Below are 27,724 nucleotides of genomic sequence, written 5' to 3' on the forward strand. Positions count from 1 at the left end.
TATGGCATTTCTATACACCAATAGTGAACTTACAGAAAGAGAGTCTAAAAAAGCAATCCCATTTACTATCGCACCAAAAAAATTAAGATACCTAGGAATAAACTTAACTAAGGAGGTAAAAGACCTATACGTGGAAAACTACAGGACACTGAAAAAAGAAATAGAGGAAGACGTAAACAGATGGAAGAACATACCATGTTCATGGATTGGTAGAATCAACATCATTAAAATGTCCATACTACCCAAAGCAATCTATAGATTCAATGCACTCCCCATTAAAATACCAACAGCATATTTCACACACCTAGAATGAACTTTCCAAAAATTCATCTGGAATAAAAAAAGACCCTGAACAGCTGCAGCAATCCTGAGAAAGCAAAACAAAGTAGGTGGGATCTCAATACCAGATATCAAAATGTATTACAAAGCCATTGTTCTCAAAACTGCCTGGTACTGGCACAAGAACAGACATATAGATCAATGGAATTGAATAGAGAACCCATAAATTGACCCAAACCACTATGCTCAATTAATATTTGACAAAGGAGGTAAAACATATAATGGAGTCAAGACAGTCTCTTTGATAAATGGTGTTGGGAAAATAGAACAGGTACATGCAAAGAAATGAAACTAGACCACCAACTGACACCATACACAAAAATAAACTCAAAATGGATAAAGGACTTAAATGTAAGACAGGAAACCATAAAAATACTAGAGGAATCCACAAGCAGCAAAATCTCAGACATATGCCGAAGCAATTTCTTCACCAATACCGCTCCTAGGGTATTGGAAACTAAAGAGAAAATAAACAAATGGGACTACACCAAAATAAAAAGCTTTTGCACAGCAAAAGAAACCATCAACAAAACAACAAGAAAGCCCACTGCATGGGAGAACATATTTGCCAATGTTATCACCAATAAGGGTTTAATCTGCAACATTTACAGGGAACTCATACAACTTAACAAAAGGAAGATAAACAACCCAATAAAGAAATGGGCAACATACCTAAATAGATACTTTTTGAAAGAAGACAGACGGAAGGCCAAGAGACATATGAAAACATGCTCAAAGTCATTAATTTTCCAAGAAATGCAAATCAAAACGACAATGAGGTACCATCTCACACCTGTCAGAATGGCTATCATCAACAAAGCAATAGAAGACAAGTGCTGGCAAGGATGCGGAGAAAAAGGAACCCTCGTGCACTACTGGTGGGAATGCAGACTGGTGCAGCCACTGTGGAGAACAGTATGGAGTTTCCTCAAAAAACTAAAAATGGAACTCCCATTTGACCCAGTGTTCCCACTTCTAGGAATAAATCCCAAGAAACTAGAAACACCGATCAGAAAGGATACATGCACCCCTATGTTCATACCAGCACAATTCACCATAGCTAAGATTTGGAAAGAGCCTAAATGCCTATCAGCAGATGAGTGGATTAAAAACTGTGGTACATCTACACGATGGAATATTATACTGCTATAAAAAAGGAGGTCTTACCATTTGCAACAGCATGGATGGAACTGGAGAGCATTATGCTAAGTGAAATAAGCCAGTCAGAGAAAGATAAATATCACATGATCTCACTCATTTGTGGAATGTAATGAACAACATAAACTGATGAACAAAAACAGATCCAGAGACAGAGAAGCAGCTATCAGACTGTCAAACCTCAGAGGGAAGGTAGGGAAGGGTGGGGGTCAGGGGGAGAGACCAACCAAAGGACTTGTATGCATGCATATAAGCCTAACCAATGGACATAGACACCAGGGGGGTGAGGGCATGAGTGGGGGGGAGGGGCAATGGGAGGATAAGCACACATATGTAATACGTTAATCAATAAAGAAATAAAGAAAAAAACAAAGTTACATGGTCCCGCTTCCTCTGTGTTCTAGCACCGGGTAGTGGCTCTGGAGCATCCAGGGACATATTGGGAGGCACTGGACTGTCTGGCATCGGGGCAGGAACTCAGGGATGGCTTTCTCCTAGACTGGGGTGCTTGCAGGGGTCATTGTTCCTATGCTGGGATGTCCTCCATCGTATAGCTGACTAGCAGCCATATTTGAGATTCTATTAGCCTGGCCCACACTGTTCGCTCTCCTGGTGATTCCCTGAAACCCCCACCCCATCCAATTTGTAGCCCCACCCAAGCTGTTTGCAACAGCTTTTCCATATAATGGCCTGTCCTGGCTCAGGCTTCAGACTTTCCTAAAGTCTTTCAAACAAATAGCAGCTGATATCATCATGTCCCAAACTTATCAATAAGAGGCCCCAAACCGGGTACTAGCACCAGCCCACCTTTCTTCATAACTTGGCCTAACTGGGGCACTTCCTACCCAATACAAGTAGCATCCATCTGCAGATCTCTCTCTAGCTCCTGCCAGAGGGGATGACTTTGCAGCTCCCAGGAGGCCCCAGAGCCAGTGTACCTGGTGGACAGCTTCAGACCATACCAGATTATATCTCTACACATCCACAAGTGACACACTCAAGGGGCAGACTCAGTGAGCACCAAAGCCCCACTAAAGCAAGTTCTGCTCCATTGGGGTGTCTCCTGCACAGCAGGTCTTCTATTGTTGTCACAGCTGGTCCTCACAGCCAATTGGCCTGGAGGTCAGTTCCTCCCAGTGATGCCAACAGTAATCAAGGATCAATTTCAAGACTGTGCATACAGCCCACACAGGGGCACACCTAGAGTGCCCAGCTCAGGTGACTCGGGAAGGCTGATCCACTGAGCCCTACAGACCACTTACTGCACAAAGCCACTACCAATTCCAGGAGACATAGCAACTCCACCTAAGACAAAGAAACATGTTACAAATGGAAGAATGGAAGCAAGGAAACTACTGGATACAGAGTTCAAAACAATGGCTGTAAGGTTGCTCAAGGATCTTAATGAGAGCTTCAACGGCCTTAATGAGACTTTCAAGAATCTTAGTGAGACTTTCAAAGATCTTAGTGAGAATGTCAAAGACATGAAAAAGGACCAGTCAGAAATTAAGCATACACTAACTGAAATAAAGAATAATTTACAGGGATTCAAGCATAGAGTAGAGGATTCCAAGAATCATATCAATGATTTGGAATATGAGGAAGCAAAAAACACCCAATCAAAACAGCAAAAAGAAAAAAGAATTAAAAAATATGAAGATAGTGTAAGGAGCCTCTGGGACAACTTCAAGCATACCAACATTCACATTATGAAGGTGCAAGAAGGAGAAGAGAGAGAGCAAGATATTGAAAACCTATTTGAAGAAATAATGACAGAAAACTTTCTCTACCTGGTGAAAGAAATCTAGTTACAAGCACAGAGTCCTAAACAAGAGGAATTCAAAGAGGCCTAGACCAAGACACATCATAATTAAAATAGCGGTGGTTAAAGACAAAGAGAGAATCTTATAAACAGCAAGAGGAAAGCAGTTAGTTACCTACAAGGGAGCGCCCATACGATTGTCAGCTGATTTCTCAACAGAAACTTTGCAGGCCAGAAGGGAGTGGCAAATACTTAAAGTGATGAATAGCAAGGACCTATAGCCGAGATTACTCTGCCCAGCAAAGCTATCATTTAGAATTAAAGGTCAAATAAAAGGGTCCAAACCACAAGAAAAAGCTAAAGGAGTTCACCACCACCAAACCAGTATTACATGAAATGTTGAAGGGTATTCTTTAAGAAAAGGAAGAAGAAGAACAAGGAGAAGGAGGAGGAGGAGGAGGAGGGAAAGAGAAGAAGAAGGAGGAGGAGAAGAAGGAGGAGGAGGAGGAGGAGGAGGAGGAGGAGGAGAAATGAACAATAAAATGGCAATAAATAAAAATCTATCAACAACTGAATCGAAAAATCAAAATAAACGAACGAGGAATCTAATGAAAAAAATAAACCGATGAATAATATAGAACCAGAGGCATGGAAACATGAAACAGACTGATGAATCTCAGAGGGAGGAGGTATGGGAGGGTGGGAAGAGATTGGCCAAAATTTTATATGCACACTAGAGGCCCAGTGCATGAAATTTGTGCACGGATTGGGTCCCTAGGCCTGGCCAGCAATCAGGGCCGGTCTGTGGGTGACCGGTGGAGTGATCAGAGGGGCTCCTGCTGGCACCCGCCTTGGGCAGCCTGCTGCAGCCTGCTCATCGGCCCCACCCCCACCTCCACCGCTGGTTGCCCCCCTCTGCAGGGCGACTGGCAGGGTGATCAAAGGACCCCCACTGGCACCTGCCTTGGCTGGCCTGGCATTGCCCACTCTCCGGCTCCACCTGCCACTGCCACCACCGCCACCAGTCACTTCCCTCTGTGGGCGACCTGTGGGGCAATCGGGGGTGGGCCCCTGCTGGCACCTTCCTTGGGCGGACTGGTGGCGCCCACTCACCAGCCCTGCCCCCACCACTGCCACCGGTCGCTTCCCTCTGTGGGGGGACTGGCAGGTTGATTGGGGAGCCCCCATTGGCACTCACTTTGGCCAATCTGGCAGCACCTGCTCACCAACCCTGCCCCCCACCGCCGCCGCCAGTTGGCTCCCTCTGTGGGGCGACCAGCGAGGCAATTGGAGGGCCCCCGCTGGCACCCGTCTTGGCTGGCCTGGGGCCTGCTGGCTGGGGGCAGCTCCTGCGTTGAGCTCTGCCCCCTGGTGGTCAGTGCATATCATAGTGATCGGTTGTTCTGCTGGTCGTTCTGCCAATCGGTTGATTTGCATATTAGGCTTTTATTATATAGGATATGCATTACCTATGGACACAGACAATAGGTGGGTAAAGGCCAGGGTTGGAGTGTGAACCGGGTGGAGGAAAGCAATGGGGGGAGGGGGAAAGGAGGGCATCTGTAATACTCTCAACAAAAATGATATTTTTAAAAAGAATCATTTCGTTCAGTATTTGTGCACACTCAATTTGTTGACTGTTGCCAGTTTTGTACTATAAACTTTATATTTTGTGTCCTCAGACCAGCCCTGATTGCTGGCCAGGCCTAGGGACCCAATCCGTGCACAAATTTCATGCACTGGGCCTCTAGTGTGCATATAAAATCTTTGGCCAATCTCTTCCCACCCTCCCATAAAAAAGTCTAGTGGCATGTTAAAATATATTTTCTTTGTTCAAAGCTTAGTCTGGCTTCATCCATTATTTCAAATCTGTTAAACCTGAAAATCAGTTTAATTTAAGTGTGTTATCAGCTGTTGAAGTGTATATACAGGGGTTTTTTGGACACATTATATTTCTGTCAGCTTCAACTTCCTCATCTTCATCAATTATCCTGTCTTCAATCTCCTAAGGCCTCCTTCTGGCAACTTCACACTGTGTTTCCCAGTTGTCTGACCCTTTTCTTCACAAATAGCATCTAGCATGCCAGGTGCAGAAAGCCCACTCGTGCATGGATTTACTCCATGACCCTCTGTATTCTGATGTGCACAAAGAATCCTGTCATTAGGACCAGTACAGAACCCTGCTTCAGTTAGCATTTTCTTTCTTGCTGGATAATCCTCCTCCTGTTGCTCTGGCTGTGTTTCTTTTTACGGGGGCCTTCTCTCTGAAGCATGTCTACTGCACCATGCCCCTACTGGCGATGCTCAGGGAAATGGTCTGGCAAGAGGGGCCAGCTCCTCGCCGTAGGCCCCCAGTGGGAAGGCCCACCCAAGCTGCCACAGGGGCCACCACTAAAGGCCCATCAAGCACGGCATGACCAGAGAGAAATGAAGCTGTGCCCACCGCCCTGGCCATTCACAGCCCCAGGCCCGAATTTTTATATGTTGCTGGTTGGACTGAAAATGTATACAACCACCTGGGAAAACAATTTAACATGCCTATACTCCATGACTCAGCAGTTTGACTTGTATGTGCCCTACAAAAACTCTTGCATATTGTATAAAAGTAAGAGATAAGTAATTTATTGCCACATTGTTCTTTAAAGCAAAAACTGTACTTAACACAAATGTTTAGCTCTAGAGATTAGATAAAATATTATTGTATATCGGCGGCTGTGAGAATGGCACAGGTGTTAGACCTGTGGTACTTGAGTTCTGACTAGAAAAAATGCAGAGCCAAGACTCAAACCAAAGAGAACATTTATTTAGAAAAATCACAGAGGTAGAAGAAAGGAACCGTACAAGAAATGGGTTCAGGAAACAAGTTACAGAAGCAAAAGAAGGACCCTTGCAGCTTAGGAGAGTGGAGTAAGGAGAATGGGTCTGCAGGGATGGAGAAGGGAAGGGGAAAGGCAGTTAGGTGCTCTGGGTGGAAGAGCACACTGGGTCCTTGGTCCTAAAAGCTTCTAAGGGTGGGATTTTAGGGGAGGTCCCTGGGGAGGATCTTAATAGAATATTCATCAGCTTTCCAGGTGAATCCTTTCAGGGCAGTGGTTTCTGCTGATTGGTCAGCACCAGGGCGTCACTAGTCAAGCAGCTGAGGTCAGCTGTGGGTCACTTGTTTGGTTCTGCTGCTTTTCTAGGACTGGAGCTAAAACACAACTGAGGCCTAGATGTTATCTGTAGGGAGGAAAGGTCAGAGGGTTTAAGTCACATGACCAGTAATATGGAAGGTCAGGGGTCCAAAACACATGACCAGCGATTTCCTAGGGGAGGAAACGTTACCCTGGGAACGAGGTCCCACTCTACAGTTGTCGGTTGTTAAACACCCAAGGCTTTTCCACTCTGGTGACCTTCTATTCCTGGCCCACCGTCCTTGCTCTACTCATGTCTGTCAACTACCTACCACACTTAACCATGGATGGATCTTAGAAATAGAATGTTGAATGAAAAATCAAGTTGCAGAAGACTAAAATACATTAGGATACAATTTCCTATATAATATTTAAAAGGAAGCTAAATGGCCCAGCCAGTGTTGCTCAGTGGTTGAATGTCGACCCATGAACCAGGAGGGCACATGCCCGGTTGCAGGCTCAATCCCCAGTTGGGGGCGTGCAGGAGGCAGCTGATCAATGATTCTCTTTCATCATTGATGTTTCTCTCTCTCTTCCTCACCCTTCCTTCTGAAATCAATAAAAACATTTTTTAAAGAAAAAAAAAAAGGAAGCCAAAAAAGGAGGACCTATGTAATATCTTCAACAATAAAGATTAAAATAAACATTTAAAAAAGGAAGCCAATACTGTATTGTTTAGTATATGTGGTAAAATTATTTTTGAGAAGCAAGGGAAACACAGGATTCAGGGTAGCAGTTACTTTCAAATGGGGTGAAAGGAATGGGATTAGATCAGGGAGCACACAGGAAGTAATTTTGTTCTAGTTTTTGGGTGGTGTTCTTGAATATACATTTTATTATTAGGCATTTAAACTTCCATTTGTATTATATATATATTCTTTTTTAAGAGAGAGAGTAGGCTTTCCCGATCTGCCTCCAGAAGGCAAGACTGCGCCCTCCTAATCAGGTGTCCTTACGGCTAAGAAAACAGAGCAGAGCAGAAAACACAGGCTCGGAGGGCAAGCAGGTCCCTGGGAAGACGAGAAGCAGTGGGGCGGGAGGAAACTTTTGGAGATGATGGATATGTTCATCATCTTGACTTCAGTGACGGTTTCTGGGATGTATACTAAATCAAAACTCATCAAATTGGACACTTTAAACACACAATTTCTCGTACCAATTAAGCTCTTAAAATCAAAAGACGGGGAGAGGTTGAAGCCAACCTCTTCTCCCATCCGAGCAATGAGCTAGGTCTGTCTTCCTTCCAGTGGAGGAGTGTGGGAATTGTGGAGCCTTCCCTCGTACTCTCCATGCTCCACAGACTGTTCTCACCTCCTTAAAGGAGAAGGAGGTGCATTTTGTTTCTTCCCAGCTAATAAAAGTAATAAAATTTCCCCCCAAAATGTTTGATGAATTGTTGGCCTTACACTGTTGTGAGCCCATTTTTTTAAAGGTCAGATACTGTATTACCTGCGTGAGTTATCTGGAATCTGTCTTCAACAGTTGAGCATGTTAAGATAAAATAAATGAATATTCCTTTTTAACTTAAGCATTATTTTGATCTTGCAACCTATATGACTTTAACGAATGCAAACATATTTGAAGTGAAGTTTTCCTGACATTGTGATTCTTGAAACACTAGATGGTGTGGTGCGACCCATCCCTCCGAATGAAGAAATGCACCCACACAAGAAGCTGTGTCTTGGGAACCACTAAGGAGTCCTGTCTGAACTGGAGTGAAGACTTCAAGAATTTTCATTGCACTTTAAAAAGTCAGCCTTGTTAACTCAGACAATAAGGGTGGATTTTGTAAATAGTTGAAAAAAATTTGAGAACTCTAATTTATTACTAGCATATGAATGATGTTAATGATAGTATTTTGAGATTTGTTTGTTTTCCAGAATATAGTACTGTGCTCTTTTATTACACTAAATGGGGTAGTAATAGAGGTATAATGGGACCAACTTAATTGCCCACAGGGATTGATTTCTCCCTGTTTGCTTTACATTAGCCAGTCTAAACAGGGGTGTGGTTCACTGGAGGTCACATCTCAGCAGAGAAATGCACACCTTTTAAGAAGTATTAATTTCTTTGGATTACAACAGTGACAATCAATAAACTGCTCCAAGGATATAAATGACAACCTAGCCATTTTATTTTAAATATGTTTTTATTGATTTCAGAGAGAGGAAGAGAGAGAGAGAGAGAAGAATAGAAACATCAATGATGAGAGAGAATCATTGACCGGCTGCCTCTGCACACCCCCTACTGGGAATCAAGCCTGCAAACCAGGCATATACCCTGACAGAGAATCCAACTGGTGACCTCCTGGTTCATGGATGAACACTTAACCACTGAGCCAACCTAGTCATTAAAAACAATTTTTTTAAAATCCTCACCCAAGGAGATGTTTTCCATTGAGAATGGAAAGGAGGTGGGGAGGAGAAAGAAAGGAGAGAGAGAGAGAGAGAGAGAGAGAGAGAGAGAGAGAGAGAGAGAGAGAGAGAGAGAGAGAGAGAAACATCAATGTGAGAGAGACATTGATGTATCCAACCGAGTGTCAAACCTGTAACCTAGGTATGTGCCCTTGTCCAGAATTGAACCTGCAACCCTTCGATGCGAGGGTTGACACTCAAAGCACTAGGCCTTGCCAGCCAGGGCACACCTGGCCATTTTAGAGAGTCAGTGTGTGAATCACCAAAAGTTCACATTTATACCCAAAGCTTTCTAACAACCAGAATTTATTTAAGATTGAATCTCATAAATGAAGTTAGTGGACCTTGTCTGCATTACTAAAAGTATATTTTTTAAAAGGTTATTAATTTTTCTTAAGTCTTTCATATGTAGAAATCACAGTGATTTGTTGGACTACAGTGGTATATCACTGATTTAGGATAGCAATAGGAAAATATTATTTTGAGACAGTATTACTATTTGATAGCACTTACTCCTGAAATCACTAGCAATGAAACTTCAATTTGGTTATGATTTTAACAGAGAAGAAATAGTTAGTTTGGAATATTGAAACTAGCTTTTTAGAATTCTGTTCATAACGATGACCATTTTCCCTCCACATAATTAACACCAAGTGTCTCATGGCTTTGAATTCAAGGCCTTTCAAAAACATTTGCAAACCTTAAGCATACTGAAAGTCATGAAAGTGAACTTATGGTCATTTCAGTTACATCATTCCAAACTGCTCGTCGGGAGTCAAATCTCCCTCTCTCTCTCTCTCTCTCTCTCTCTGAGAAATTTTCAGAAAATTACTCCAAAGGTGAAGGTTCCCGCTTTCTACTTTCCTGCAGTTAGAGAGGGAGTTGCAGTGGCCCGTGGCCCTCAGGCCCGTGGCAGGCGTCCTGAGGAACTACTCCCCTGGATGGAGAGGTAACCAGGCTTGGCTCTGCTATTGTCCCTTCCTGTCCATGACACCACGTGGCTTCACAAGGCCTTCTGCTGGTTCCTCAGAATTGCACAGGACAATCCAAATCCTGACCAGATGCCCTGGATTGTACAGGAGGCTGTTTAGTTCCATTGGGAGTTTAAAGTCATCACAGCAGGCAGTTGAGAACTGTCATAAACATTTTCACACAAGGTGTAGGGCATGGAATAGAGGAAGAGGGGAGAGGTGCCCTTAGAGATAATCAGTGGTTAAGCTCTTCTTTAATATCAATATGCAAACACAGATTTGTTTACATCTCCAGTGCTTTTATACACTAATTATATGTACTTAAAAGTTTTCTTGGATTTGTTGTTTTACTAATATGTCACTCCATCAAATGTTTTATAAATCAGTCAGTAAATATTTTGTAAGACCAAAAGCCTGGGATACTGCCAGGTTTATGGATTTATTGTTGGGTGTTGGAGGGGGATGGATATCAGAAGATACATACACATGGGAGAAACATACAAATGGGAAAAGCTATGATTCAGAAATGGAAAATTGATAGTTCCATAGCACTATTAAAATGGTCAGGATAATGCCATCTTTTTCTGTACAACTGGTCAGATTTCAGAATTTATTGAGAGTTTACTATGTAGTACCAGAAGGTAAGCTCTATGAGGCAGGGATATAGATATATATATAGATATATAGATATAGGTAGAGGTTGTTTTTTTTTTTTTTTTAACTGCTGAATCCAGTGCCTACAACAGTGCCTGGCACATAATGGGCATTCAATATTTGTTGAGTAACCGAATGACTGCTGGACCTGGCGATGAGATGTGTAAGAAATTCTCCCTGATCTCAAGAAGCTCACAGTCTAGTGAAAGATACAAATATGTAATCAAGTAATAGAGAACAATTCTCAGAATGTGGTCCCTGCCCCAACAGGTTAGCATCACCTGGGGACTTGTTAGAAATGCACCTTCTCAGGACTCATCCAGACCTTGAATCAGACACACACTGGGGGTGGGGCCAGGCAGTCTGTTTGCTTTGCAGGCCCTTCAGGTGATAATGATGAGCTTCCAGATTGAGAACCACCCTATGGATGTAAGTAAGGAGCAGCGCCAAGGGCCTCATCAACCATTACTAGCACAAGTTTTTCCATTTTTAGTTTTGCTTTTAATGTCAGTGCACATGTTGACAGATTGGCTGATTTTAACATGTATGTTATAGTAATAGATTCAAGGATTTCCATTATTGTAAATTTAGTTGTATTAGTAAAATTATACCTACACATTTAAAGTGATCAAATAGTTCATTAAACCTTACTTTGAAACAATAGTCTCCCCTTATCCCATATATCACCCTCCCCAGAGGCACTCGGGTTTGACTATTCTCGCTGATTCTTTTGTATTTATCTCCAAACCTCCAAATAATGCCTATATTTTCCCTTAGTAGTTTTTCAGTTTTAGGCTTTTATATTTTGAATTTCCACTGGGGAAGGCTTTCTTTCACTTCAGTCTCCTCTCCACACACTTCCATCTTCCGACTGTTGTTATACTTTTATTTTGGTTGCATCGATATTCACTGTCTGTTATTCTGACAATGTAAATGCTATTCACAGTTTGTTATGTTGTGCACTATGATTACTTTTCCTTTCCTATTGAACTTATTTTTCTGAATTTAAAAATTGTATTTTTGGGGGTGGGGGTTGGGGTTTTTAAATTTTATTACTAATCTATAGCCAAACTCTTCTCCCAATTGTGTAACCTTCTCTCAGTGCATTCAATACATTAGGTATCCTAAAAAAAAAAAATCCTTCTTCTACTTTCTATCTAAAAAAGCCTCTGACTACCTCCAGTCTGGACTGATTGCTCACTACACTTGCTGCACAGGTGTCTTCTAGGCTCTCCCTCATAGTATCCTGGGATCCGTTTCCCGGGACCCATTTTTTCTTTCTCAGTTTGGTGGGGCATATCTTTCAGAAGATTCCTGAGAAAGGGCACATGGTGGTAGGATGTCTTTCAGATAAATTATTGGGAACAGTTATGATATTGTCAGTATCTATAGTTTTTATTTTATTCTCACATTTAATTGTAGTTTGATTGGCTATAGAATTGTAGATTGAGAATAATTTTCCCTCCAAATTTTGAAGGCATTGTTTTATGATTGTTGTTACACTACTAGAATGAGTTTCAAGGTTTGGGTTGAAACCCTATGTAGAGTTACTCAGCACTAGATATTCTAGGATAATGTGGCCTCATGCACTGCAGAGCCTCCTAGGACTTCACATTCAGAAGCATAGCTTCCCAAATGTTGTCATTGAGTCCTCTGTTCTCTTTGCATGTAAGCTTATGTTTAAAACAAAAATCCTCTACTTTCATTATAATGATTTTTGTGGGAAAACAGGTAAATTTATATGCTCATTTCTCCATTTTTAAAAATAAATCTTTATTGTTCAGATTATTACAATTGTTCCTCTTTTTTCCCCCATAGCTCCCCTCCACCCGGTTCCCACCCCACCCTCTGCCCTTAACCCCCTCCCCGCACTGTCCTCATCCATAGGTGTACGATTTTTGTCCAGTCTCTTCCCGCACCCCCCACACCCCTTACCCCCCCAAATATTGTCAGTCCACTCCCTTTCTATGCCCCTGATTCTATTATATTCACCAGTTTATTCTGTTCAGCAGATTTTTTTATTCACTTGATTTTTAGATTCACTTGTTGATAGATATGTATTTGTTGTTCATAATTTTTATCTTTACCTTTTTCTTCTTCCTCTTCTTAAAGAATACCTTTCAGCATTTTATATAATACTGGTTTGGTGGTGATGAACTCCTTTAGCTTTTTCTTGTCTGTGAAGCTCTTTATCTGCCCTTCAATTCTGAATGATAGCTTTGCTGGGTAGAGTAATCTTGGTTGTAGGTTCTTGCTATTCATCACTTTGAATATTTCTTGCCACTCCCATCTGGCCTGCATAATTTCTGTTGAGAAATCAGCTGACAGTAGTATGGGTGCTCCCTTGTAGGTAACTAACTGTTTTTCTCTTGCTGCTTTTAATATTCTCTCTTTGCCTTTTGCTCTTGGCATTTTAATTATGATGTGTCTTGGTGTGGTCCTTTTTGGATTCCCCTTGTTTGGGGTTCTCTGTGCTTCCTGGACTTGTAAGTCTATTTCTTTCACCAGGTGGGGGAAGTTTTCTGTCATTATTTCTTCCAATAGGTTTTCAGTATCTTGCTCTCTCTCTTCTTCTGGCACCCCCATAATTCTGATGTTGGTACGCTTGAAGTTGTCCCAGAGGCTCCTTGCACTATCTTCATATGTTTGGATTATTTTTTCTTTTTGCTTTTCCAGTTGATTGTTTTTTGCTTCTTTGTATTTCAAATCTTTGACTTGATTCTTGTGATCCTCTAGTCTGCTGTTAGATCTCTGTATAATATTTTTTATTTCAGTCAGGGTATGCTTAATTTCTAGTTGGTCCTTTTTCATATCCTCGAGGGTCTCACTAAATTTATCAGCCTTTTCTAGAAAATTCTTGAAAAACCTTATAACCGTGGTTTTGAACTCTATATCCAGTCATTTGCTTTCCTCCATTTCTTTCATTTGTGACCTGTTTCTTTGTCTCCACATTTTGGCTGCTTCCCTGAGTTGATAGAGTGGCTTTGTGTGCTAGGTGTCCTATAGGGCTCAGTGGCTCAGCTTCCCCAGTTACCTGAGGTGGACACTCTTGGTGCACCCCTTTGTGGGCTATGTGCACAGTCTTGTTGTAGTTAAGATTTGACTGCTGTTGGTATCACTGGGAGGAATTGACCTCCAGGCCAATTGGCTGTGAGGATCAGCTGTGTCTACGCTGGGAGAACTTCTGTGCTGGAGACACCCTTATGAAACAAGACTTGCAAAAGCCTCTGTGCTCAGCTTGAATGGGGCGGAGTCTCAGGGAAGAGCAGACAGCATTGGCTTCCTGTCAGCCCTGCCCTAATAGGCCCCTGTGTCTCAGTGTCCCGTGGTAATCGCTGCAGGCACCTCTGAGAGAAAGCCGCCCTAGAGTTTCACCTGCAGCCAGCCAGTCCAGTTTCTCCCCGAATGAGTCTGGGTCCCCAGAGTCTCGCCCAGAACTGGAGTTCAGCACAGTCGGGAGCTTTTGTCTCCCTCCTGCTTGAGAAAGCCAGCCGCGCACTCAGTTGCCAGTCCTCTCCGCGTGCATGTCTCAGTACCTCTGCCTCCTGCAGCTCCTCTGAGTCTCAGTGTGCTTTTCTCTTTCCTTCTAGTTGTAGAATTTTCACTCAGCCAGCCTTCCTGTGGTTCTGGATGGTGTCCGTTTTGTCTTTTAGTTGTAGTTTTGAAATTGTTGTGCGAGGCAGCAGTTTAGGTGTTTACCTATGCTGCCATCTTGGTTTCTCTGTCCATTTCTCCATTTTTGTAATTTCTGTAATTTTTGACTTTAAGCATCAAATTCTTTTCCCATGGTTATTTTAAACATTTTAAATCGTATATTTAGTACAAATAGCCACTCATAATGTCACTATGTGTGTTTTCCTTAAGGATAAGCCCCCAAAATGTTGTGCCAGAGGAGTACATGTTCTGCCAAGGGCGATTTTAAGATTTGATGGAGACAAAGAATGCTTAAAAAATGTGTGCTTTCTGAAAAACAACCTTTGGGATAAAGAGTTAAATCTTGTGTGACGTCACTGTAGCATTTAGATGTTTTTCCATTGGTTATTTCTGATTGTATATTTTAAAAGGCTTTTTTTACCTGACTTTCTGTGTATTTTGGTTCTAGTGTTTAACTCTCATCTCTGCTTGCAGTGGTCCACTTGGCGATTTCAAGATCAAGTTTAATTTAGACTCCGTGTATTAACCCTGGGTGTGGACGGCTCATCCAGCACCTCCCAACTGTTTACCTTGGGCATTACCTACTGACCTCCCCATGGAGCTTAATTATGTATTTTATGAACATCGTTGACAATAACTCAAAGTATGAAAATATCATTGGTAAGGGGCTGCTACCATATTTTAAAAAAATCTTTTATGATACATTTGAGTGTAGTTTCAGTATGCAGCAATCAAATTCATGAAATTTTAATTATCTGTAAAGATTATGTACAGTGGAAAAGCAGTGAAGAACTATCTGGTTTTACAAAGGTACCATCAAGCCTCTGTTTCTTATGTGATGACAGAAAGAGCTCATTAGTAAAAGACTAGTGAGTTTACATATATACCAATATGTAGCAGAGTTTTAATTTTATTTTACCACTTAGTGTTACAACCTCTCTTTCTATAAGGATGACTATAGCCCAGCAAGTAACTGCTCCTGCAGTCCCCTCCCGCCTGTCTTTGCCGAATCTTTTCACTTTGGCCATCTTTATTTATGGATCAGTGAATGGTACCAAGACTCTTCTTTATAAACCTGAACTTTATCTTCAGCGACACTAAGATACACACGCATTGCTCCTAATTTTCCTGAATGTTTATTTCTAAACCTAACATGTAGGAGAGAGAGAGCAGGGAGCCCAGGTGGGGACAGAAGCTCCTTGGTGAGTGTAGCCCAAGGTAATTTGTAGGGAAAACATGTATTCCAGAAGGACATGAGCTAGGACTTTCCTGGAATACCTCTCCTCACGCATACTTCCCAGCCACTGTAGATGGTAAGGCAGTTATGTTAGCCACGTTTCTACCTTCAGAAATTAGGTCTGGGCCAAGGTGAACAAGGGAGAAGCCTTGGTTCATCTCAGTGCTGATGCCCACACCTAAAGCACAGACCCCCAGGGCACAAAGTGGCGAAAGGAGCCTGTTTGCTGTAGAGCACGTGCAAACAGAACTGGCTCTTCCTGGTGAGCTGGGGTGGTGGGGTGGCTTCAATAGCTTGAAGTACCTTGTGCAGTCTGATGTGTACAACCCAGCGTTCAAAAAAAGCAAGAGTTAAGCAAAACACTTGAATGTGCTGTGAGCACATGATGCCATTGGATCTCAAGAAGTTTAAGCCAGTGAGTGGAGGGCTCCTATTGCATACCATCACTCCTGACCAACTTTGTTTCAACTTTGTTTCATCATATCAACTATGATGATAGCCAGCGGCTCTTCTCTGGGTTCCTTATCTGAACATCCCTCAGCTCACTAACGTATTTCCGAGTGCTCACTGTATGCCAGGCACTCCGCAGAGAGAAAACTGGGGGTTGCCAGAGGGGAGGGGGGTTGGGGAACTGGGTGAAAGAGGTGAAAGGATTAAGAAGCACAAATTGGCAGTTACAAAAAAGTCACGCAGGTGTAAGTACAGCACAGGGAATATAGTCAATATTGTGATAAGTATGTGTGGTGCCAGTGGGGTACTGGAAATATTGAGGGGAGCACTATGTAAAGTATATGATTATCTAACCACTAACCTGAAACCAAGACAAAATAAAATAGTAAAAAAAAAAGAAGATAATAAATACTTTGTAAGATTATTAAAAGGACTAGAAATAATGTCTGACGTTCTTTGCACAATACAGGTGTTCAATAAAAGCAGCGATCTTTTACGTATTTTTTAGACAGTGAATCTGTAATGGCAACACTTTCATCTTTAATTACTCTGGAAGGGAAACATTTCTAAATAGAATTCCATACACGTTTGTCTGGTTAAATAGGCTGTGGTCTAGACACTGTGTGTTTTTTCCTTATGGACTCAGAATCAATATTTCTGGCAGCTTCAATGCAATGATGCCTTTAGGCCCTAATGAAGTGAGTCTTTTGTCCCTCTATTAAATAACCTGAAATTGCTTCTGTTTTGAAGGGTCTTGTGCTTGCTTTTTCCCACTATTTTTTATGTAACTCTTATTTTCAGTTTGTCACCTCACTCTTTTTGTAGCTATGAAAGAAGTTCATGTACCCTATTCAAATTTGTCATGCTTTTTTATATAGAATAACAATAATTTTTTAGAATTGTATGTAATTCTGAGATGATAGACTTAAAGCTCTCCTACAAACTAATAATGGTTTTAATATGTGAAAAAATGAATAAATAAACACACAGCCCAGCAGCCATTTCTGTTACAGGCAGATTAGAGAGCCCAGGGAAGGTGCTATCCGATAGTCCCGGGGTCAGGAGGGGCTGTCCCCACTCGGTTCTTGTCTTCATGTGTAAATGAATTTATGTAGTTAGTTAATCCTCACTGGAGGACGTTTTCCATTGATTTTTAGAGAGAGTGGCAGAGAGGGAAGGAGAGAGAGAGAGAGAGAGAGAGAGAGAGAGAGAGAGAGAGAGAGAGAGAGAGAGGTGAGAGAAACACATCAATTAGTTGCCTTCCTTACTTATCCTGACCTGGGACTGGGATGGAACCTGCAACTCAGGTATGTGCCCTTGACCAGAAATTGAACCCACGACCCTTCACTGCACAGGACAAAGCTCTAACCAAGGAGCCACTTTGACCGGGCTCATATAAGTGAATTTCAACAAGTGACCCTGATTGTGTTGTGATAAAGCCAATTTACTGAAGCAAGCAAATTTATTAAAGAAGCAAGGCAAGAGAGCCAAGATGTAGGTAAACGCTGGTACTTGCTGCTTCCACTAAAATACAGAACAACCATCATTCAGAACTGCCTGAAATCTGGATGAATGGAAGTTCTACAACTAGAGAAATCAACAAAGTACATGGAGACTGGCAAGAGGGGTGGGGTGCGGAATGAACTGGTCCAACATCCACGTGTGTCATTTCTTTCAATTGGCAGCAGGGGCATCTCATGAGAAGCAAGGGATCCAGCCCCACACAAGACCCCCAGAGCTGGGAAGAGAAGTCCCCTTAACTTTGGGCTATAAAAACCAGCAGGGATTTACGCTGAGTAACACAGAGGCTGCTGGAGATACAGGAAGTTCCTCTTAAAGGGCCGGTGCATGAACTTACAGGGTCCTGCTTCCTCTGAGCTCCAGCACTGGGGCAATGGCTTTGGGGGATCCAAGAACATACAGGGAGGAACTGGACTGTTTGGCATTGGGGCAGGAACTTGGGGGCAGCTTTCTCCCAGATGGGAGTACTTGCAGGGGGCATTGTTCCTGTGCTCCGATCTCCCCCATGACAGAGCTGACTGGCAGCCGTATCTGAGTTTCCCACAGCATGGCTCACACTGTTTGCCCCATCCTGGTGATTGCCTGAGACCCTGCCCTATCTAACTTGCAGCCCCACATAAGCGGTTTGCATCGGCTTTTCCATATGAATGGCCTGTCCTAACTCAGGTTTTAGACTTTCCTAAAATCTCTCAAACAAGCAGCAGCTGGCATCAGCATGCCCCAAACCTATCAATAAGAGGCCCATGACCTGTCACTAGCACCAGCCTGCCTTGCTTCACAGCTGGGCAATGTCTGGGCACTTCCTAGCCCAATACAAGTAGCACCCATCTGCAGATCTCTCTCTGTGGCCCCAGGCAGTGGCTTACTTTGCACCTCCCAGGAAGCTGCAGAGCCAGTGCACCCAATGGACAGCTTCAGACCAGAGCAGGTTACAACTCTACACATGCACAAGAGACACACTCAAGGGGCAGACTCAGTGAGCACCAAAGCCCCACCGAAGCAAGTCCTGCTCCATAGGCGTGTCTCCTGCACAGCAGTCTTCTGTAGTCGCAGCTGGCCCTCACAGCCAATTGATCTGGAGGTCAATTCTTCCCAATGATGCCAACAGTAATCAAGGCTAAACTACAACAAGACTGTGCACACAGTCCACACAGGGCACACTAGAGTGCCCTGCTCCGGTGACTGAGAAGGCTGAGCCACTGGGTCCTACAGGACACCTACTACACAGGCTACTCTACCAATTCCAGGAGATATAGCAGTTCTACCTAATACATAGAAACAAACATAGGGAGGCAGCCAAAATGCCGAGACAAAGAAATGAAACAAATGGAAGCAAGGAAACTACTAGATACAGAATTCAAAACAATGGCTATACGGTTGCTCAAGGATCTTATTGAGAGCTTCAAGGTACTTAATGAGACAAGAATCTTACTGAGAATGTCAAAGACATGAAAAAGGACCAGTCAGAAATTAAGCATATACTAACTGAAATAAAGAATAATTTACAGGGATTCAACAGTAGAGTAGAGGATTCCAAGAATCAAATCAACAATTTGCAAGATGAGGAAGCAAAAAAACACCCAATTAGAATAGCAAAAAGAATCCAAAAATGTGAAAATAGTGTAAGGAGCCTCTGGGACAACATTTGCATTATGTGGGTACCAGAAGGAGAAGAGAGACAGTAAAATATTGAAAACCTATTTGAAGAAATAATGACAGAAAACTTCCCCTACCTGGTGAAAGAATAAGACAAGTCCAGAAAGTGCAGAGAGTCCCAAATAAGAGGAGTCCAAAGAGAGATCTAGATCAAGACACATCATAATTAAAATGCCACAGGTTAAAGACAAAAGAGAGAATCTTAAAAGCAGTAAGAGAAAAGCAGTTAGTTACCTACAAGGGAGTGCCCATATGACAGTCAGCTGATTTCTCAACAGAAACTATGCAGGCCAAAAGGAAGTGGCAAGAAATATTCAAAGTGATGAATAGCAAGAACCTACAACCAAGATTGCTCTACCCAGCAAAGCTATCATTTAGAATTGAAAGTCAGATAAAGAGCTTCACAGACAAGTAAAAGCTAAAGGAGTTCATCACCACCAAACCAGCATTACCTGAAATGTTGAAGGGTCTTCTTTAAGAAGAAGAGGAAGAAGAAGAAATGGAAGGAAAAAAACATCAAAAATATGAACAATGAAATCGCAATAAATACATATCTATGAACAATTGAATCTAAAAATCAAAATAAACAAGAAATCTAGTGAACAAAATAAACTAATGAATAAAATAGAATCGGAGGCCTGCAAACATGGAACAGACTGAGGAATCTCTGAGGGAAGGGTGGAAGGTTGGCAGGAAGAGATTAATCAAAGATCTTACATGCATATATGCATTACTTGTGGACACAGACAATAGGATGGCGAAGGCCTGGGGCAGGGCAGGTACCAGGTGGAGGAATGCAATGCGGGGACAAAGGGGGACATATGTAATACTCTCAATCTGTAATACCTTCAACAATGAAGACTTTTTTAAAAAAAGAAAAGAAGCAAGGCAAGCAAATCTATTTCCTCCAGCTTAGAGCATAGATGGGCATCACTCAGGTGACTGGGGAGGCTGAACCACTGTGAAGTTACTTGGGTGGGGGTTTGAGGTGTTCGTTATACCCTCCTGTGTATAGGTTTCAAAATTCCTCTGCTGAACATTTTTAAAATATATTTTTATTGATTTCAGAGAGGAAGAGGGAGGGAGAGAGAGATAGAAACATCAATGATGATTGAGAATCATTGATAAGCTGCCTCCTGAAAGCCCCACATTGGGGATTAAGCCTGCAACCCGTGCATGCACCCTGACGGGAATCAAATTGTGACCTTCTGGTTCATAGGTCTATGCTCAACCACTGAGCCACGCTGGCCAGGCTCTGCTGAATATTTTGGTATAATTCTCTAGGTCCCTTTTTAATTTGTCATGGCCATCCCAGAATTCATGAGAAGTACCTGGCAATGTTATCTTGCCAAGCCTTGAGACTACTGGCTTCTCTGTTTACGGAGTAAAAAATAAAACTGCCCTTTTTTCTTTCCACTTCTCCCCTCCTTTCCTGCATTCTCTCTTAGGGAGGCTTTTATTTTTTTATTTTATTTATTTATTTATTTATTTATTTTTAATTTTTTTAAATATATTTTTTATTGTTTTTTTACAGAGAGGAAGAGAGAGGTATAGAGAACCAGAAACATCGATGAGAAACATTGATCAGTTGCCTCTTGCACACTCCCTACTGGGTATGTGCCCGCAACCAAGGTACATGCCCTTGACCGGGATCGAACCTGGGACCCTTCAGTCCGCAGGCTGACGTTCTATCCACTGAGCCAAACCGCTCGGGGCTTAGGGAGGCTTTTAACCATTTGCTCTCAAAGGTCTTTGGGAAAGATAAGGGCTTGCAATTTACAAGCTCTCTGAAAATTGCCCACACTGTTTGGCCTTGTTTTAACATTCTTCTTTCAGTTTCCCTATTCCTCTTGCCCTGGAATTTTCCTAGCTTTTCATTGCCCTGTAACATTTCTGCACAGGGGCCTCTCATGCAAACTACACTTTAGGAAGAAATCTGCACTGAACTATCTGCCAGTGTTTCTGCCAGCTGAGCCAGTCCTTATAAAGGAATTCCTGGAATCCTATTTCAACCAATAGGACTGAGGCTTTCCCCAGCCAATTGGAGCTTCACAGCTATATCCCCATCAGTTTGTCACTGACCAATCAGAGTGGCTCTCTTATGACCAATCAAGACTGTGCCCTGTGGACCAATCAAACTGTGAGGATTTGGATTCCTCATTTGTATGAGGATGAACCAGTCAAGGACTGGGTGGGTGACTTCTATGTAAGTCACCTTTCCTCTGGCTCTTGGAATGAACTTTTCCTTTAAACCAAAGACTAAAGATTGCGTTTCCCTGGATGGAGCTATTGGCTGGAGCTGTCTCAGCAGAGGAGACCAGGGCTGGAGCAGAGCAGAGCACAGCTGTCTAGCTGGAAAGGGGCCTGTCCCCAGGATCATTTTGCCCCAGGGCTCCCTAATAGCTGTGCTGTTTCACATAGGTGCTGCATCACAGTTGAGCTGTTTGCACTGAATAAAGTTTTCTTCTTCACCATTTCCTAAATTGGGGTTTCCTGTTGGTATTGAATTGACATCAATGAGCATGCATTGACAAACTCAAACTTTAGTTGGTAAATCTGAGAGGAGCATTCTGGATAATACTCAGTTTCTTTTGCTGCACAAGTGTGTTTCTGAAAATTTATTTAAAATGTATCTTAAACTTGCTCGGGAGAGCCACAGTTACGAGTACGCTAACAATTCCAAACCCCAACTAACAGTGGGAGGCGCACATTCAAGATGAATACGGGCAGGGAGGCTGCACCTTTCCTTGCCAAGTTGCTGCCAGAATGAAAAACTCGCCTCATTCCTCCAGCCTGCCCACCCCCGAGGAGGGCTGGAATTGATGCAGCAAGGCCTCTGCAGGCTATGCATTCTGAGAACTCCTTTTATGAAGTCATTGCTAGTGGCTGGACCCTGCAGGAAGGGAAACCACTCTTCTAGCCATTCTCTAGCCAACCGTAGATAACATGGATTCTGGATAAGCTCAGGGGGAGGAAAGGTGACACTGAGAATGCAGGGTCAGCCCTTTCTTTTAAAGATGCCCCATCTTTGCCCTAACTGGTTTGGCTCAGTGGATAGAGCGTCAGCCTGTGGACTGAGGAGTCCCAGGTTCGATTCCAGTCAAGGGCATGTACCGTGGTTGCAGGCACATCCCCAGTAGGGAGTGTGCAGGAGGCAGCTGATCGATGTTTCTCTCCCATCGATGTTTCTAACTCTCTATCCCTCTCCCTTCCTCTCTGTAAAAAATCAATAAAATATATGTTTAAAACGTACTGACTGGCTGCAGTACTGGGCTAGATCTAACCATGAGGCTAGATGCCTCATCTTCAACAGCAAATATTTACTAAATCTACTACTTTAATCCAAGTCCCTAAATCAAGAAAATGTGACTGCTGATGGAAAAGAAGATACCAGCTCAAACTGCCTAGCCAGTTTTTTTTTTTTTTTAAAAGAAAACAGATCTGCAAAGAGCCTTTTGTGTTGTAAGTGGCAAACAAAATAAGTTCATTAATGTGTACAGCTTATTTCAGGTAGCATGTTAACTTTATAGTTAATGTGGGGTCTCCACGCAGGGGAGTTGGCTGTCTTTACATGCTAGAATCATTGATGATTTATTTGCCTGATAACTTTTTAATAGCCCTTAACACAATCATGGATATTTATGACTGTTTTATAAAACTTTGAGTATAATTTTACTCCTAATATAGTTTATAATGTTTTGCTGTTGTGGCTGTGCTTTCTCAGTCATACTTAAGGGTCTTCTGAAATCAAATACTTTTTCCGTTAGTGCAGTGAGGCATTGTGGGGAAATGATGGGTTGGGGCTTGCTAAAAATGGGACATGCATTTATTTGGAGTCTCAAAATTGGCACTTTGAAATTACCTCATCCAGTTTTGACCAAGGGGCACGGGTGGCATTTCGAATGCAATCATTTTCCATTGTTTAGGACAGTCTTGAGCATTGTGAGAGAGTTAGTACCCCTGGCCCAAATGCCATTGGAACCACCCAGAAATCTGGACATCAAAACACCCCTGGGCATTGTGGGGGGGACTGTCCTTGACTGAGAATCGCTGGTCAGTCCTACACCCGTGAATGGCTGCACCCCTTCAAGTGTCCTCTAGAGATAGGTCAGCCGGCTCTGCACGTGCACCCCCAGCGATGGAGAGATCACCGCCTCCTAAAGCCACATTGGAACTCTGCTTATGACTAAAATGTTATTTTTATGGCATAACCCCACCCCCGCCATAGCCCCCTCATTCCCATCATCACCCTTGGTCTGTAACACAGGCTTCTTTGTGCCGCGTCTCCTCCCACATGAATGCCCTTCAGTACTTGAAAGGAGTCATTGTGTTCCTGCCGCTTGTGACAGTCTCCCTCCTCTCTTGGAAACCTACTGTGTCATTTACAGAATAACACTTATGGTAAAGCGCTTTTTATATTCATTTAATTTTCACACTGTGATGTGGACGTGATCATTTCCTCTCACAGATAATGAAATGGAGTCTCGGTTTCAATGACGTCCCCACAGCTGCATCGCTGGTATTGGCAAAGCCACACATGAAACTAGTCCTTAAAATTCAGTGCCGGTCACAGTTTTCACAGTGTCCACTCAATTTTGTCCAGTCTCTCTTTCTCTCCAATGTCACCTTTCTTTCTGTCTCCAACTCTGCTTGTCTCCCCGGTAGGAGGAATCAGTGGACCCAGTTTTTCACTGTTTACATCCTTTACCATATAGCTTTGCAAGTTCCTCCCATCAGCAGGTAGAGTGTATTTCTCCACCTTTGATTTGGGGTTCAATAGAATGAAGTGAAAATGTCATTATGCCAGTTCTGGTATTAGGCCCCAGGAATCCTTGTGTGTCTCCACCTGCTCTTTTGCATTTCTGCCATCACCAGACACAAATTGCAGAGCCATCTCAGCCAGCCCTGCCTAGGTTAGGTGACCCACAGCCAACCCACACACCTGCAAAAAAACATAATTGATTTCATTTAACTTATGCTCCTTGTTAATTTTGTTACATCCCATAATTAGGCTTCTGTGCCCGCCTTGGCTCGAGTCACTCGGTCATCTGACCAAGGTGCTCCTTCTTTCCCACCTACGTCACAGAAAACATTGACAGAAAAGGGCTGGAAAAGGAATACGGGAGAGACTGTCATTTTAGCGACCAGGTGGCTGCCTGTCCCAGAAACTGGTGCAGGCCCAGCTTCTAAGTGGAAGTAGAATGTGAGCATTGTTGGGTTCCGTGGGCTTTGGAACTGAGTGTGGACGGAGCATGGAAGGAGAGCATAGTCTGCTGAGGAGCTGCATATGGTTGTAGCATCAGCCGAAAGGAGTAGGAGGTTGACAGGGGACAGTGAAAACAGGAAGCAACTCAGTAATAATTCTGAGGCACAATAAGGAGGCATAGAGGGTTCAAGCAGAGGAGAGACAAATGTGTGTACCCTTAACCAAGAACTGCAGCACCGGTGTGGAAACCCTCGTCAGTGTGGCATGAGAGAGCAAGAGGGGGGATTGGATGCTGTGGGTTCAAAATGAGAAGTGATGAGGGTCTTGGAAACAGTGACATTTGTGAGGAATGAGAAGAGAAGACAGAAGAATGTGACTGAAGTAGCAGAAAGAAGGCCCGGGTCTCAGGGAGTTAGCAGGATCTGATAGGGAAAGATGCAAGTGAAATTATGACTCAAAGAATGAGTCACTTGCCTGGCCAGGTGGCTCTGTTGGATGAAGCATCATCCGGCACATCAAAAGGTTGCAGGTTTGATTCCTGGTCAGGACACATACCTAGGTTTCAGGTTTGAACCCCAGTCAGGTCATGTACGGGAGGCAACCGATTGGTGTTTCTCTCTCGCATCAATGTTTCTCTCTCTCCCTTCCCCTCTCTGAAATCAATAAAAAACGTATTTTTGGGTGAGAATTAAAAAAAGAAGAAGTCACTTATTCATTTAAAAATGTCCATTGAGCATTTACTATGGTACAACCACTGGATTAGACCCTGCAGATGTGCTGGTGAAGAAAACAGACAGTGCCCCCTCTCTGGAGGTTGGCACCCTAGCTGGGGAGGCATCCTGTAACATGGTGGGAGGCCAGGAACCAGGGGTGGGTATTGAAGCTGAGAGACAGAGGATGAGAATGAGAGGCAGCCAGACTGGGAAGATAGTTCTGGGCAGAAATGATAGCCTCGGGGAGAGGCCTGGGGCAGGAACTGAACAGCAGCGGCTTTGCGGGGCGTCCTGGGTGAGGGGAGAAGGCGGGAAGCAGGCGTGGTTATTGGCTTGGGAACACCAATGGCCACGTTCTCACCATGTTAACACATCTTGCCTGAGAATGAAACCACACAGGGAGCTGTGGAGAAACAGAGAGCCCTGATGACATGGTTTGAGTTCCTGGATCCATCCATGCCTGAAACTGGTGTTATCTGTTGGAATTCTCAGTATGTGAACATTGTGTTTTTTTTTTCTTAAGCTAATTAGAAATGTGTTTCTGTCCCTTGCAACTGAGAAGGTCCTGACCCAGGTCTCTTCCAGTCCTATGGCTTGATCATCTTGAGCCAAGAGAAGAAATTCCTTGAAGAGAAACAAACCCTTCAAACACTCATGGGCTGCAAAGCATTAGAGGAGAAAAGACTGTGGCCTGAAAGGTCAAATGCTGGCTTTTTCAGGTATGGCAACCTGTCCAGGTGGATGGCAGAGCAGGAAAAATGATGGAGAAAGAGTGACTGAAGAGGTGGACTCTGGTAACTGGGGAATAAGCGATTTAAGGAAGAAATGTAGGAAAGGCCTTTAAGGCAAAGGCAGATGGTTCATCTTGGAAATGTTGGGGAGTTGTTTCCCCCAGCCTGGAGGAAAAGAAACCACTTGAGTGTAGACAGGGATGAGGAAGGAGGTTTTGCTTAAGGGTTCAACTTCCACAGAGAATGTATAGAAACCAGAGTCCTCATCTCAAGTGTGGCCTGGTCTGAGGTGAAGTAGGACTGAGGGTTTTAAGGAGTGTGGCCCGGGATACACAAGAAAATCAGCAAGACAGAAATAATACTAACTATCCTCACGCCCTTCCAGGAAACGGTCTCATCAAAATCTCCTTGTTCCAACTGAAGTGTGCTGCTTTTTGTGACTTGTCTAGTTATCATTCTTCCAAAACACAGGATCTCTCTCTTCAGGTGGTTAGTTTACTCTGAGTTAGATTTTGAGTGTCTTAAGCAGGAGAATATTGTTATGAAATGAATATTTTTGACCCGTAAGATTTTTTATTTTTATTTTAAAAAATATTTTTGTTGATTTCAGAGAGGAAGGGGGAGGAAGGGAGAGGGAGAGAGAGATAGAAACATCAATGATGAGAGAGAATAATTGAACAAGCCCACAACCCGGGCATGTGTTGCCCTTGACCAGAATCAAACCCAGGACCTTTCAGTCCGCAGGCCAACCCTCTATCCACCGAGCCAAACCAGGGCTCCCCCTAAGATGTATGTGTTGAAGCCCTAAACCTTGAAATGACTGTATTTGGAGATGGGACTTCATGGAAATAATTAAGGTTCAATGAGGTCACAGGTGGGCACTGATCAGAAGGCCGAGTGAGAGCGTAGGGAGAAGGTGGCCACCTGCCCAGCCAGGGAGAGCCTTGTCGGAACTGAGTGGGCTGCCACCTTGATCTGGGACTTCCCAGCCTCTAGAACAGTAAGAAAGAAATTTACGTTGCTTAAGCCACCCCGTTGGTGGTGTTTTGTTATGGCAGCCAAGATGTCTGATACAGTATGTACAAGGTGTTGAAAGATGAAGAGGATTAGGCTTTTGAGCAGGGGGTGCTAAAAGGACCCTAGGACCACATCACCCCTAGAAGGGGAACTGTGCTTTCTTTCCTGGGCCAGGCGGAGGCAGCAGAGGGACTGGGCCCCCTATTCGTCCATCTCAGGACATGTGAGTGAACACCTGGTGCGTCAGGTGTGTCTGCCTCCTCCCTGGACCCTCGGAGATCTGAGCCTCTTCTCAGTGACCTTGTGGGTCAGCCTCCTCGAAAGAGACAGATGCTTGCAGACTGGGAGCAGCGACTGGAGCTGGGATTACTGGTTGACTCGTCTTGGGGCTGGGGTTTGCCTAGTGATCTGAAGCCTTTTGGACCCTTACAGGCAGCCCCTGGATGGGGTCAAGATCCAAACTCACCACGGCCTCCCCGCTTAGGGCAGGGCATGGCTCACTAGGCAGCCGTACAGTCTCCCCTGTCCCCGTCCCCTTTTCCTGGAGCATGGAGGGAGGCATGGCTGACAGTGAAGAGGGTTTCATTTGGTGAGCCAGAACTCAGAGACAGAGAAGCATGGATCAGACCATCAAACCTCAGAGAGAAGGTAGGGGAGGGTGGGGCATATGGGGGAGAGATCAACCAAAGGACTTGTAGCATGCATGTAAGTCTACACATTCTTGAACCTAAACCACCACCGTTCTATGGTGAATTGACTGGCAGACTCATCAGCGGATTGTCTCCAGGGAGGCAGCCCGAAAGCTTGTCACAGGCAAGCTTGGACCCGAGCCTGACTTCACACCATGAGGCTGGGCCCAGATCCTGAGCCTTTCCTACTAGTGATGGTGAGAGACCCTGCTCCCCTCCTGTCCCGGCCCTCTCCCCGAGGTGCCGGTTTCCTGGCTGCTCAGGCTCATGTTGCGCCTGAATCCAGACAGTCACAGCAAAGTGACAGCCGAAACCAGTTGCTCAAGGTGAAGGGTAGACCGGTGCAGCCAGACGCCGCCTGGCGGCTGCAGGTGCCCCC

The 27,724-nt window shown here is 43.7% G+C and overlaps 1 protein-coding gene across 4 annotated transcripts in view; it reads left to right on the plus strand.

Moving 5' to 3' along the window:
* CDADC1 (cytidine and dCMP deaminase domain containing 1) overlaps window positions 1-12,259 on the plus strand; it is a 95,988-nt gene extending 83,729 nt beyond the window's left edge. For all 4 annotated transcript variants that reach the window (XM_080661906.1, XM_080661908.1, XM_080661907.1 and 1 more), the window contains one exon: window positions 8,054-12,259. In XM_080661906.1, the coding sequence (XP_080518032.1) occupies window positions 8,054-8,127 (74 nt within the window). In that variant the 3' untranslated portion in view covers window positions 8,128-12,259. The remainder of the gene's footprint in view (window positions 1-8,053) is intronic.
* Window positions 12,260-27,724: the final 15,465 nt, after the last annotated feature.

The sequence above is a fragment of the Plecotus auritus genome, assembly GCF_963455305.1.
Source record: "Plecotus auritus genome assembly, chromosome: 3".
NCBI lineage: Eukaryota > Metazoa > Chordata > Mammalia > Chiroptera > Vespertilionidae > Plecotus > Plecotus auritus.